This window comes from Rhinolophus sinicus, chromosome 17, assembly GCF_057876585.1.
Source record: "Rhinolophus sinicus isolate RSI-liver-muscle chromosome 17, RSI-T2T, whole genome shotgun sequence".
Taxonomy (NCBI): domain Eukaryota; kingdom Metazoa; phylum Chordata; class Mammalia; order Chiroptera; family Rhinolophidae; genus Rhinolophus; species Rhinolophus sinicus.
This window is the reverse complement of record NC_142517.1, coordinates 48,097,892-48,113,234: the sequence shown is the minus strand read 5'-3', so window position 1 is coordinate 48,113,234 and position 15,343 is coordinate 48,097,892. Positions and strand designations below refer to the sequence as shown.

The 15,343-nt window shown below is 38.2% G+C and overlaps 1 protein-coding gene across 6 annotated transcripts in view; it reads left to right on the top strand.

Moving 5' to 3' along the window:
• ABCC5 (ATP binding cassette subfamily C member 5) overlaps positions 1 to 15,343 on the top strand; it is a 78,193-nt gene that overhangs the window by 6,568 nt on the left and 56,282 nt on the right. For all 6 annotated transcript variants that reach the window (XR_016019738.1, XM_019735793.3, XM_088794190.1 and 3 more), the window contains exon 3: positions 15,151 to 15,308. Coding sequence is in view for 5 of the 6 variants with exons in the window: in XM_019735793.3 (XP_019591352.1) it covers positions 15,151 to 15,308 (158 nt within the window). In the remaining variant the exon portion in view is untranslated. The remainder of the gene's footprint in view (positions 1 to 15,150; positions 15,309 to 15,343) is intronic.

Sequence of the window (15,343 nt, the reverse complement as noted above, 5' to 3'; positions counted from 1 at the left end):
ATAGGTTTACGCAACCAAATTTTTATACACATTAAAGTGAATGCATAACTATCAAGTTTTTTTAAAAGTTCACATACCACGTAGAATGTTCTTGCATATTGCCTGTCAAAACCCAAAATTTCTTAGATTTATTGATCTTGAACTTGTCTCATATGTTAATAGTTTGCTGATAGAGGAACCAGCAAGATGACAAAATATTTCTGGTTTGGAGATGGTGTAAAAAATGGATAATTTAAATACTTGGGAAGCAGAATGGCCAAATAAGCATACAGTTTTTTAAATGTAAGCAGATAATTGGGTAGAGATTACAATTTCATGTCACATAATCATAACCATCATTTCCTTATTGTTAGAGAGGAAATTTAGGACAGGACGTTCCAGATGCCAGGTACCATGTTTCCCCGAAAATAAGACCTAGTCTTATTTTACTACACTGTAAGACCGGTCTTTATAATAATAATATAACATAATATAATACGGGTTCTTATATTAATTTTTGCTCCAAAAGATGCATTAGAGCTGATTGTCCGGCTAGGTCTTATTTTCGGGGAAACATGGTATGCCTACTGTCCCTCAGGGATAAACAACTATTCCAAGGGGCGGCCGGATGGCTCAGTTGGTTAGAGCGTGAGCTCTGAGCAACAGGGATGCCAGTTCGATTCCCACATGGGGTGGTGGGCTGTGCCCCCTGCAACTAAGACTGAACACATCACCTTGAGCTGAGCTGTCACCGAGCTGCTGCGGGGCGGCCAGATGGCTCAGTTCGTAACAACAAGGTTGCTGGTTCAATTCCCACATGGGATGGTGGGCTACGACCCCTGCAACTAGATTGGAAACGGTGACTGGACTTGGAGCTGAGCTGTGCCCTCCACAACTAAGATTGAAGGACAACAAGTTGACTTGGAGCTGATGGGCCCTGGGAAAAACACATTGTTCCCCAATAAAGTTCTGGAAATATACCCAATAAAATCTTTAAAAAAAAAAACACCAAAAAAACAAAAAAACAAACTATTCCAAGTAACAAAAGATAAGAATACATCTGTGGCTCTTCATTGGAAAACAGGTTTTACTTACCACCATTAGCCTTTGATAGGTCCAGTTGACACGGAAGCATGGAAACTGTCAAACAGAAGTTGAGAAGCAAAGTGCCAAGGGACAAATAAATGCTGATTTTAAGCAGGCCAGTGATTTTTTTCCCCCAAACTATAAGCAAAGTTGCAAAATGTACAGTTTGCCCATTTCTTGGTGTTGTGGCTAAATCTTTCTTTTGGAATACTCTGAGAAAATTGTTCTAATCAGTCACATCTCCATGTATTTGTATCACATCTGCTTAAAGATAATGAAGGTACAAACAATGCATTTTCACACCTACCCTTTGTTTAGGACTATTAAGTTAATGCTTTTGGCCATACACCATGTGATGCGAGGCAGGCATCCTTTAATCCTGAAGTGCTAATAGAGGTGCTTTCTGTCGCTGTAACCGTGGCTGGTGTTAGGCTAACATTATTTCAGCAGACATGAAGATTTGTGTCTAGATCACTCCTTAACACTGTCATTGTGTCTGAGGCCTGGCTCTCCAGGCACAGCTCCTTTTCTTATAATTATACTCATATATGCACATGTGGATCACGTAACTCCATGAGCCCTGGTTTGTTTTTTGGTTTATTTTAAGATGTGATGCTTATTCTTTTTTTTTTTTTTTTTAATTCAGCAAACATTTGAGCACTGCACAGCACTGAATGAAGTGGTCTCATGCAGGTAAAGATCAATTGTGCTGGGCCTGTCTGCCCTCTGATAGAAGCTCAAACTCATAGGTGTGTGCATAGATTACTGTCATTTCAGTGCTGTGGAAATTAAGGAGAGAGTTGCTTCAGCCTTTGTGATCAGGGAAGACTTCAAGTGGAGGTAGCACTTGATTGGAGACTCGAGGAATAAGTAGAATTTGGAGAAAGGAGGAACATGCCTGGCAGAAAAAAGACTTGTGGATAAGGCCAAGTAGGTCCTGTGGGCGTTAAGCATAGAGTGAACTCAGTAGATGTAGAGGTAGGTCAATGAGTTTCAGATGATGCGTGTCCTTGAATAATAGGCCAAGGAAGTTGGATTTCAGTTGCTTTAAATTAAAATTTAAGTAAAAGCAAGACAAAGCTATGTAATGCTTTCATAAGCCTTTTTATTGTGGTGGTTGTTTTCTTACTGCTTCTAGACCAAAGCCAAGGGTGACTTGTTTTTCACTAGCATGTCTAATCTAGAAAAAAAGGAAGTATGGAAAATAAGCAGAAGTCGACTAAAGTTCATGTGTCATTATGACTGCTCACTCTTTTTTACCCTACAATCCAAAGTGTACCATTGGTGGAATTTTCTTTCTACCAAGATAGAATATGCTTCCTCTCGGAAAAGTAACAATGCAAGTATTCACAAAGTCAGGTGACCCTCACTTAGTGTTTCCTTTAGTTCCATTTTAGTCTGACCCTTTAAGCTTAGTTGGAGTTTTCCTAATTAGTGACATGAAATATTTTGGTGAGCTGAAGTTATAGAGATCAGGATATGGGTCTTATCTCTTAATTACCAAGAAATATGATTCTAAGATACATTATTATGTAAGAATTATGATCTCATTATAGAAAATGTGTAAACTGTAGAATATTACAGAAAAAATAAATCACCCTTAACCCCTCTACTCAGAGACAACCGTTATTATTAAGTAGTTTTGTCTGGTACCTTACATTTTTAGAGAATTTGACTCTGAAAGCTTTTATTTAGGGACCAAGGATATATGAATTTGTCTATGCCCTTGTGTTTTCAGAGTCAAAAATACTACCTGTGAGTCTGCTTGCTGTTGGGAAGGAGGGCAGGATGAAGATTAGAATTTGCAGTCTCTGCATTATTTTTCTCTTGATTGGTACTCAGTGACTCAGCAAATTTTCTGGACAGTGACAGGATGAGTAAGAACACCTGCTTTTTTGTTCTTTTCCCTGTAGACATCCATAAAGCCTTCCAGAACTCAGTATGGATATGATACAAGTATCTGGCCTGGTGCCAGGTGTTGGTCTCCAATAGCAGTCCAGAGCTCTCTGGTGGAGATGACAACAGTGATGCTATTGGTGCAGAGCCCAAGTGGCTTTAGTGCGTGGTGACTGAATCTACAGTGCCTGGGTCTCCTGAGGTTGGCCTTGATCATGAGCTCTTTTACGCCATCTGCAGCAGGGCCGCTGCTGCTTTCCTAGGAAATGCTGCTTAAGGGAAATAAATATAGCCTGCTAGCATGAGTTAAAAGAGCTTTCTGTTAAAAAGGAAGATGAGTATTGGAACTAGCTTCCTGTTTTTTAAGTAGTTTTAAATACCTGTCTTTATTTTGTTAAGATAGATTAACTTGAAAGTTACAAATGGTTAATGAAAACTTTTTCAATAAAATTTTGGTTCTGCATTTAGGTAGGCCTCTATGAAAGCTTTCTTTAATAATAACTCACCATTCTTTCCCTCGTTCTCTTAATCAAAAATACAGAGGTCAGTCAATGCCAGAAAAGGAAACGGCCTCCGGAAGGTTTTGCAATGGTTGAACCTGTTAATATCAAAATTGCAGACTGATGTGAAGTTAATTTGCTGCACTGAAGTCCACGAATTAGCAGAATGAAGCTGGTCTCTCCCTTCCCTCCCCACCCCCTTTTTAGAGAGTTAGCCTGTTTAGATAATTAGATGTTATTAGGTTGGTGCAAAAGTAATTGCGGTTTTTACAATTATGTTTAACCCGCAATTACTTTTGCACCAACCTACTATATACATATATTTAAGTCACTTGAGATTATTTTTTGAATTTGCTGTTCAAAGAATCGACTTAACTGTTATATCTGATGAAAACTTCTGTTTACCAAGGCAGATATGGTGTTGAGCAGTCACTTAGTTTTCTTAACTGTTGTTTTCTCACAGTAGAAAAATAGCCAAACTGCCGAAATCTTCCCCTTCGTGTTTGCTTCTCATTGTTGTCAGCAGTTCCAGCTTCTGCAATACAAGGGGTCACATGTTGGAACCACTGATGTCTTACAATAAGCATTAACATGGGCACCCACATGGTACTAAGCACTGAAGGAAGTTTTATTTATAAATTACATTTTGACTTCTTTTTTTTTTTAAGCTAAAGCTTGAAAATCTTGAAGGGATTTTTGTCAAATACAAAAGACCAACAGTCTACTATCTAAATCAATGGTTGTCAATCCAGGCTGCACATTAAAATCACTTGAAGAAACTTTAAAAAAGTGTTGATTTTAAAGGGTCTTATCCTAGCCCAGTTAAATCCGTCTCTGGGGTAGGGTTCAGGCATCCATGCTGCTTAAAAGCTCCCCTGGTGATCCTGTTGTGTAGCCAGCGCTGAGAAACTCTGTCCTAAAACTCATGGAATGCTCTCTCTTCTATCCTCTCAACCAAGGGGACCCTAAGTATTTCCTGTAAGGCTTTTTTCCCCTGTGATTCATGTTTATTTTAATCTTTTGAAACCTTATTATTGTAATAACAGAGTTAATCTCACACCCCAATATAATAGGAACTTTGAATACATTCCTTGGAAGTTAGCTTACGAAACAACTCAAATTCTTGCTGATTACAGGGTAATGCTAGATTTTGAACTGTGGGAAAATACCTGTTTGACCCATGGTGGTGATGTGCAGATAGAGCCATTGGTTTATTAATAGCTAATCCTCAGCGTGAGGCAAGACAGCATAGTTACAGGTGAGTGAACAGATGGTTACAGATGAGGTGCCCAAGTGAATTCATAGCTGCTGAGCGGTAGGTTCCATGACTGAATAGTAAATTCCTTCTACTCTGTTTTGCTTCCTCCCCATGAAGGTTACATTCCAGAATTTTGCTGTCCCTCTTGACTGAAGTGGCCACCATTTGCATGCAGGTTCTTAAGGGAAGAGCTTGAGATGGTCAGGATCATGTTAACTCACTGGAGTAAGGATGAGATGAGACTTGGGAGAGTAAATGTCCTTGGTAGGGTTCTTTAATTTGTGGGAGGTAGGGAAGATGGGAAAGCCTGATGTCAGCTGGTCTTAGTACGATATCAACTTTTTATTTTTAATTTAAAAGAAAATTTTAATTTCCTTTTAATTTAATTTTTAATATTTTGAGTCTCTCAAAACCTGTATCTGATAGTACAACAGTTTCCCTTAAAAATGAGTCTCTGGAGATGTTTGTCACAAAGGCAGCTGTTAGGACTGGGACATGTGCAGAAGAGCTTTTACTTGGTCCAGAAAGGTTTGTAAGAAGAGGCTGCCCATTCTGCGCTTGTGTTAAGATCTTGTGAATTAAGGAGAGGAGAGGCAGAATATGCTGTAGGATCGGAGGCCTGGTCTATTCTGATTGTGCCCCAGGGACTGCTTTCTTTGTTGGGCGTGCCAGACAGGGGTATTGCCCTTTAATCCCCTTGGAAGCTGCGAGGCGCCTGTGCGTTACCAGTCGATGCTTGCCATCTCTGCATTCAGGAACAACTTGGATGAATCCTCAGTCTCCAGGCTGAGGAAGCTACCCTGCTGTTGTCCTGCTGTCAGGAAGGGATTGTTCAGTCTGGAGAGTGATTTCTGGCCCCTGGTATCTTGTCCCAGACGGCCTCCATGCAGTGGAAAGCCCATGGTTGTTGACCTGTCAGCAGATATTCTGCTCTGGCTGCCTGTGAAAATGAGATGGGACAAACCAGATAAGCGGTGTCCCTGCAGTGTGGGAGGTGAACTAATTGTCACAGCCACGGGCATGGTGGTGGCACGCACGGAGCAGGCAGTCTCTTGTGCAAGCATCTCTGTTTGCTTATGGATTGAATGTTCCATGTTTCCCTCACCAGATGGGCACATATGTGACTATGTTTCCTTGACCCTTGTTTGAATCGTAGCAGAAGCTGCATTTCATTGTCCCCAGTGTCCCCACCCTGCTCCATCTGCATCGCCTTGGTAGGAAAGAAATGCTCAGTGTCTCCTAGCCATGTAGTCCTCAGGAAGATATAAACAGCAGTAGTATTTCTTTGTTTAATGTTTTCTCAACTGCCGGATCAAGCAGTATTTTTCCCTTTGGAAAGAATCAACTGCTGCAGACACCTCTTTCTGTGACCGTGTCATCTGGTGGTGGAAAACCTTTCAGTCTGTAGTGCCCCTTAAGAGGAAGAAGGGGTAATGGGTGCCCTCATCTGTTCTCAGAAGAGGCTTTAAAAAGTTACTTCTAAGAAGGATTTAAAGCACTGTAACATAAAAAACAGTTCTCATAAAATACATTCTCCTAGATTTGCGTATATCAAGTACTGTGTTAGCTGTTTAACTATTTAGGGCTACCCCAGCATGACTGACAAACAAAGATACTTCTTTGTTTGGGGGCGGGGGGACGGGCAGGCTGTCCTGTGCAGTGTAGGATGTTCAGCAGCATCCCTGGCCTCTACCCACTAGCTGCCAGTAGCACCTCTCCAGTTGTGACAACCGAAAATGTTTCTAAACATTGCCAGAGGTCCCCTAGGCAAGCAAAATCACCCTCACTTGAGAACTGCTAGACTAGACTGTCCAGTACTGTAGCCATGAACTGCACGTAGCTAACGAGCATTTGAAATGTGGCCAGTCCAAGTGGAAATGTTCTGTGTATGTAAAACACACACTGGATTTCCCCTGGTGATCCTATTATTTAGCCAGCCAGACTTAGTACAAAAAAAGAATGTAAAATAGCTCATTAATAGTTTTTTATTGATTACACATTAAACAGATGAGATTTTGTATATATTGGGTTAAATATATTATTAAAATTAATTTTACCTGTTTCTTTTTACTTTTTTAATGTGGCTACTAGAAAAATTTAAATGACACTTGTGGCTTGCATTGTATTTCTGTTGGACAGCCCTGAGCTAGAGTGCAAATTGAATGTAGTTTACCCATTAATCTTGAATTAGGCATTTAGTTCCCAGTAAACCACTGGATTAAATTATTTTTTTCTTTGGAAGATTTTCCTTTATACAGTAGAGTTATAGAGACAAAGAGTATGAAAAACATGACATGGTACCAGTTTGCTCTCCTGAGTACTGTGGTGTATTAAAAATCGGTTCAGTGTTAAGATGACACATTTCTTACATTTCTCTCCTTTTCTTGGATTTTTAGCTCTATTTTTATTAAGATAGTTGTATTTTAAAATTTAATTTATATTGTTTGGTTGGTGACATTGAATTTAGAGGTTGAGAGATAAAAGCTTTTGAACCAATTTAGTAGATTATTCTGGATTTTGACCTTTTCTAAATCCTAGAATGTAACCAGCATAAAGGCAGTGATTTTTGAGGTGCAGGGTCTGTTTGTTCATTCCTGCATCCCTGGCACCTAGAGCAGTACCTGGTTGGTACACAGTAGGTCCCTCAACAAATACTTGTTGAATGATGGATTATAAAATTTTGTCTTTTTCCAAAAAGCTGGCTGTTCAAAATATATTAGTTACCTTGTCAGTCGTTTAACTTTATTCCTCTTCCCCTTAGTTATAATTTCATTGTTCAAAAGTTTTGCTTTTTGTATTTACATTTTTTGTTGCTGTTGTTGGGGAATATTGGGGAACAGTGTGTTTTTCCAGGACCCATCAGCTCCAAGTCAAGTCATTGTTTTCAATCTACCTGTGGAGGGTGCAGCTCATCTCCAAGTCAAGTGGTTCTTTTGTGTTTTGTTTTTTGTTTTTCAATCTAGTTGTGGAGGGCGCAGTTCACTGGCCCATGTGGGAATCGAACCGGCGACCTTGGTGTTATGAGCGCAGCTCTCTAACCTACTGAACCAACCTGCTGCCCTCCTTTTTGTATTTAAACCCATCCATCTTACCTTTGATAGTTTCTGGCTTTCGGAAAAAATGGAGGCGATCTCCCTTCCATAGCTGGGCTACATATGCCATTTAATTTTCTCTCACCTACTTATTTTATCATTTTTATGTAACTTTTTGGGGTGAATTCCAGATGGATTAATGTATGGTATGAAACCTGAATATCACTTAGTTCATCTCCAATCTGGGATTTATTGGTCCCAACAATTTTCACTGACTAACTTGCCCCTACCCTGTTATGTTACTTATGTCTTCCTATAGTAAGCCCTTCTAGCTGGAATATATTAAATCTTTTCTCTTGGTTCATTTCCATTTTTAATCCATTCAGCCTTAGAATGTTGATAACTCACTTGACAGAATGTTAATGTGGTAGGATAAATTTATTTTTACCTTTAAACAGACTTACTGTTTTTCCTGGCATGCTTGGCCAGGTAAGCTTTTTTAGGAAGCCTAGAGAGGAAGAGAAATTAGGCATCCAACAAGATGATTATGCGTCTGAGACATCTGTGCAGTTGCTGCCGGGGTAGTATAAAGATGCTTTTATTTTGTATTTAAATATCAGTCTATAATGTATCCATCTTTTAGCATCTACTCATCTTTGGTTTTAGTAACAATCAGGAAGTGCATTTTTGCAATTAAGTAAAATAGTTTATTTACATTTTAGTGTTCATGTACTTTTGATTCTGACTTTGGAAACTACCAGTCGCTTATAATAAGGTTAAGTAGGATAGTCAGAGTTAGAGAGTCGTAGTTTATTTTAGTGGAGAGCTGTCTAAAAGATTTCATATTTTTATCTTTTAAAAGCACCTAACATAGTGCCTCAGCTCTGGAGCCTGGATTCAAATCCTTGCTGCTGTTTAACATCTCTGTGCCTCAGTTTCCCAAGCTGTAAAATGGGAGAAATAACAATACCTGCTTCATAGGGTTGTTATGAGGATTAAATGAGTTAGTATCTGTAAAGCATTTAAAACAATGCCTGGCACATAGTAAATACCATGTTAGTTATACATTAATTTGAACAAATTTTCCTGTCACCTTCGAGTAAGCAGTTTGCCTTTACAGACAACATGCTAGTCATGAGATCTGGCTATAGACAAGGAAGATTGCCCTAGCTTCCTCTATTTCTTGCTAATGTCCCAGAGTAGGTGAGAGAGAGGCAGCCTCAGGTCAACAAAAGAGAACTGTGAGTCCTAAAGCCAATAGCAGTTCTCTTTTGCAGTATTACTGGAGTATAGATTCTGTAATAAATTTAATTGAGCAAACTAGATAGATATCTAATTGCTAGGAGCTACACTCTTTAATCCTGTAATCCCACGGATGGAATTTATCCTAAATAATCCTAAAAGAGAAAAAAAACCAAATGATAATTGTTTATTATATTATTAACAATAAACAAAACAGTGGATAATCTAAAGAGAAGTGTAATGGTTAAGAGCTCAGTGGTGTATCGTGCAGCATGAAGTGACACTGTTGCAGATAATGAGGCAGCATGAAGATATTTTAGTTGACATTTGAATAATAGGTGCCAAACTCTGTGCTAGGCCGGGGATGCAAACAAAAGTGAGACAGCCTGCCCTCCAGGAGCTCTTACCAGAAGCATCCCGCTGCAGTGGTATAGGTGCAGGGAATAATAATAAGAAGGAAATAAATTTCCTAACCTTGAAAGAGTCTCAAAAATCTAAAGGAAAGAAGAAATAGTTGAGATAGGCTGTCTAGTTTATCAGATGGACAAATTGGGGTAATATAGTTAATACATATTAAGGGTTTATAATATATCCCATACTTTGCTAAGCACTTTCCATTATTCTATTAATTCCTCTCAACACTATGTGGTAGGCGCATACACCATTGTGAAAATAAGTACACTGGTGCTTAAGGTGGCTCATTAATATACTGAAGGTTGGTGGTAGAATCAGCATGCAAACCCATGTCTGTCTTCTAAAATCCATGTTCAAATTCACTATACTGCACAATAGCCCCCAACTATGGGAAAATTCTGCCTGTGGAGGTATTGATACTTTAAGACCATAGAGAAAATAGGAAGAAGATTTTCTCTTGATTTTCTTGATGATGTTATTTTAACAGACAAGAGTTCTTGCCAACAGCTAAATAAATATTATACCTGTTGCTTATTGTCTTGAGAGAGAGATCTCTGAAGGAGCTATGGTAGCTGCAGATATGGAGCAGCACTGTTTCCTTCAAAGCAGAGGATCCTCTCGTCTCCATTAGATATTTCATTGTTCTCACCGAGGCAGTGAGTAAGATATGACAACAAAATTAACAATTTGGGAAGTAGAATAAAGATGGGATGTGCCTTGGAAAGTTGGTTGCTTAGAGTGGCAACTTTTGATTTTCTTAGATCAACAACAGAGACTTCTCTATGCCCTTACTGTGGGAATTCCTACTCTATGTTTTAGTATATGAAAATTGGAGGATTAGTGCTATTTCAAACACTTTTATGGGGTTTATCTTCGCCAGGATAACATTATACTGAGTGCCTTGTTCTAAAATAAAAGAATTGTACAAAAGCCCTTGGTCTCTATTATTTTACAGACATTTAATAATGCTGGTATAGTACTAATGATACGCCTGGGAGAATGAAACCTTGCCTGCCAACTCTCATTTGACGAGCCTTTGAATTTGGCATTCTTCTGCACAGGAAATAACTTAACTACCCAGGAGGTTGTGGAACATGACATTGTTATATATAGAGTCAAAGGAATAATACTCATACAATAAGAGGATTTTGTTGTGAAGTCTGTTCACTTTTTTTTTCATAGGTTTTGATGAAAACTGTAACTAGGCATTTTGGAAGTGAAGAAAATGAAATTACTGTACTATACATATAGCAATTGGCATATTCTTATTCCCAGCATCTGGAACAGTCGTGAACATAGGTGCTTAATAAGTGATTTGTTGAAACAATGAATGAAGATATGAAGATTTTAGTTTCCTCTTAATGCTACTATGCCATTCTCATGTAAGAATACTAATCGATGGCATACCAAATTTTCCTTTTCTGATGCTATAATGTCAAAAGATGTTCATAAAACTCTCTATAAATATTGAACTAGGTTCTTCTGGAAAAGCAGAAGAACTAGGATAGCTAAAACAATTTTGAAAAGGAGGAATAAAATTGGAGATGTCATACACCCCTACACTAAGACTTATTATATAACTAGAGTAATCAAGTTAGTAGTATCAGTGGAAGGATAGACAAATAGAGCAATGGAATAGAGTATAGAAATAGACCCACACAAGTCTGACCAGCTGACTTTAACAGGTGCAAAGGCATTTTAATGGAGAAATGGTAGTCTTCAACAAATGGAGTTGGAACAATTGGACACTTACAGGCAAAAAAATTAACCTTTACCTAAATCTTAACATATACAAAAATTAACTCAAGGTGAATCATAGATCTAAATGTAAAGTTATAAAACTTTTAGAATAAAGCATGAGAAATTATTCATGACCTAGGATTGGATGAAGAGGTCTTAGACGTGATCCTAAAAGCACAATCCATAAAAGAAAAAAAAATCAGTAAATTAAGCTTGTTCAAAACTTTTGCTCTGTGACTGCCCCATTAAGAAGGTAAATACATGCCATAAAATGGGAGAACATATTTGCAAATCATCTGACAGAGGACTTGAATCTGTAATAGAAAAGAACTCTCTAAACTCAACATTAAGAAAATAATCCACTTAGAAAACAGGCACACACACACAAAAAAGAAAACGGGCAAAAGACTTGAACAGACACTTCACCAAAAAGTATGCATGGGTGGCAAATAAACACAGGAAAAGATGTTAATCATCATTAACATCTTATTAAATTAAATTAAAATCCTGCAAATTAAAATCAGGATGAGATACCACCAAGCCATACCTACTCAAATAGCTAACATAAAAAAGAATGACAATCAGAGGTGATGATGAGGATTTGGAGAAACAGGGCCTCCCATACATTTGCTGGTGGGAATATAAAATGGTACTGTGATAAAGTAAATTCCATGACAGCTAATGTTTGAATCATAAGTAACGCCAAGCTACCTTATATATTTTTTGTACTGTTGAAAGTTAAAACAAGAAGTGAGCTCTCCATTCCTATATAAATTTGTAGTGGATATATACAGAGGGTGCCAAAAAAATGTATACACATTTAAGAAGGGAAAAAAACTATTAAAATTATGCTGATGGTAACCACTTTGAGCATCTCTTGTAATTGCATAAATCAAACGTGACTTACATTCATCTTTTTTTATCGGTATATATTATTACAATTTTAATATAGTTTTTCTTTCTTAAAATGTGTATACATTTTTTTGGCATCCTCTGTATATAAGAACTTAAATTACAGTTCTAGCAGTGTTTTTCAGTGAAGTACAAAGGAAATTTGCATATTTTAAGATTCATTTATTTTGGAAATAGATAATGATGATGGTTGTACACATTGTGAATATAATTAATGCCCCTGAATTGTACACTTAAAAATGGTAATAATGGTTAATTTTATGTTATATATATTTTGCCATGATAAAAAAATCCATTTATTTGAGCCATTCAGTAGCTTCCACCCAACTTTCAATTGGAAGCGATTAATCTGCAAAGTAATATCATGATAAAGGTAAATGTCAAGAGAAAAATCTAATAGAATTCTATAATGCTTTCAAAAAGATGAATATGCTCAACCAACTCGTATACTCATGGAGTGCTTTTCAGTATTTGGCAGTACCTATCCATGTGAAAAGACATTTTCAAAGATGAAATTGTAAAATCTCGTTATGAATCGGCATTAACCGACGAAGATTGTTGCAATCGATTTTGATGAAAGGGAAAACCATTTTAAACTTCAATTAAATGAAATGTTATTCCCTGTGTAAAAGAATGGAATTCTTCTCATTAATAGACCCTTATTACACACACACAAAAGTACTCAGTTATTATTACTGTATTTTGAATTTTGTCAGTAAACATTTTGTGGAAATTTGTTTTCTTTTGTAATGTAAATACCTACGTAATATCCTTGGGCCACAAAGCCTAAAATATTTACTATCTGGCCCATTTTAGAAAATTTTGCTAAGCCCTAGCTGAGTGCTGATTTTTCACTTTCTTTTTTTTTCTAATATATGTTTTTAAAGCATCCATAATTTCATTCTATGCTCTGCTTTAGCCGTGTCCCACAAATTTTGATGGTGTTATAATTTCTTACCATTTAGCTCAGAATATTTACTGATTTCCATTTGATGTCTTTAATTTGTATTATTTAGAAGTGGGTTGCATAATTTCTGAATATTTTTGGTTATTTTTGGTTATATTTGGAATATTTGGTTATTTTAGTTACTGAATTCTAATTAAATTCCAACGTGGTCAGAGACCATGCACTGTATAATGTCAGTCTTTTGAAATTGGTTGAGGTTTGCTTTATGGCCCAGCATGTAATCCATTTTGGCAGATATCCAATGTACCCTTGAAGTGTAATTTTGTTTTGTCACCTCTGATGCTTTGGATATCCAAATGAGGCTGGTTGTTGTAACATTCTGTGCCTATTTTGTACATATTCCCAGTTTCTCCTTCCTTATTATAGTAGGTGTGTTTGTATTTTTAGTGTAACTTTCTCCTTTATCAACCCAATGGTTTTCTTGTTTTTTAAACTTTTATTTATTTTTTAAGTGTGTTTTTCCAGGACCCATCAGCTCCAAGTCAAGAAGTTGTTTCAATCTAGTTGTGGAGGGCGCAGCTCACAGTGACCCATGTGGGGATGGAACCAGCAACCTTGTTGTTAAGAGCACGGCACTCTAACCAACTAGGCTAATCCGCTGCCCCCAACACAATGGTTTTCTTTTCTTCCCTGTGGTTATAGGCAGCTAAAGGTTAAAAACGCAACAAGACACCTTTGTCAAGTACTTGAATCTCAGCAGTCTTTATTTATTTAGTTCACTATTAGGTACCAATGTCCTTAACCACTAGATAAGTGTTCCCCTTATACCTAAGGACTTTGTACAAGTTAATTTTTTTCTTGATGTTGACTCATTTGTCATTGTGTTTGCTGTGTTAGTCTGCCCTGCCTTTGACAGAAGGAAAGGAATGTGCTTCCCTGTTTCCCCGATACTGAGCAGCAGCGGCGCCTAGCTGTGACTATGCTGTGAGCTAAAGCTGTCGTATTTGAGGAGCGATCCCTCTAGGCGTGGACGCCTATGACCCCATGCATGAATTCTGCCCTTTCAGTTCAGCTCACATTTGAGTTGCCTCTGTTCTGGGTGGTATGCCACAATAGAGACTCTACTTTGTGTAAGGCACGGTGTGTTAGGTACTGCAGCTCTCAACTCCCTCTTGATTTGGGGATCTAGGCTTACTTTCTGTTTCACAATAATTGCTGGAAATATTTGTGATAATGCAAGAAAAGGATGATGAATTTATAAGCCTTTCTTGAGGAAAATAATGCTTCTGCTTCTGCACCAGGAAGGCATACACTTTGAGTTACTTTTAGAGTAAATGGGGATAGACGTGTCCTGGTTCTTGGCCCAACCTCTTCTGCCATAGTCAGACATTGAATTACGTGCATTTTTGTTAATCTGGTTAATTGGTATTTATAAGCTTTGTAGCAAATATGTATAACTTTGTATTTCAATTCATGAGACCCTCTGCTTCATGCTGCAGATATCTGGGAATTGGAGTTCTTTAGCTGTGCAGCCGGGGTGAGAACCATGTTGCTGACAAGAGAGAAAGACAGGAGGCATGTGTACATCCTGGTCTGTCTGCATGACAGGGCTGTTTAATTGGTGGCGATCTTGAATTTTTTGTCATAGAAAATGGGCAAAAGACTTTACAGTTAGTGGTGAAGTAATTGACGATCAGGCCACGTTGGGAACTGTAAGATAAAACACTTTGGTGATTATATATAAATTTTGAAATGTACAACACAAATTGTGAATTCTAAAGGTGAACTGTGGATTTCAGTTAAGGTGGGCTGGTATTGGTTCATCAGTGGCGCATGTACCACATTAATGCAAGGTGTTCGTAACGGGAAACGGACAGGGCGGAGAGAGGGCAGCTGAGGAGGTATGTGGGCACGCTCTGTGCTTTCTGCACCATTTTTCTGAACCTTAAAATGCTCACACACACACAAAAGTATTAGCTTAGAAGTTTTAAGTATCTGGTGAAATGTTCTTAGCAAGTTCACATCATACACATTAGTGCTTAACCCCTGATCCTTGAGGTTTCTCAGTGAAGATGAATCTGGCTTGCAGTTTGAGCTGTTGTGTCAGGTAGATGTCCTTGCTCCTGTCTGTTTTCTGATGTTCACTAACCGTGCTTGGCCTTCTCTCCCCACGTGTTGAAACAGTTGGAATGCCAGGATGCCTTGGAAACAGCAGCCCGAGCTGAGGGCCTTTCCCTGGATGTCTCCACGCATTCTCAGCTCAGAATCCTGGATGAGGAACACCCCAAAGGAAAGTACCATCACAGCTTAGGTGCTCTGAAGCCCATTCGGACCACTTCCAAGTAAGCCCATTCGGACTACTTCCAAGCTCTGCTGG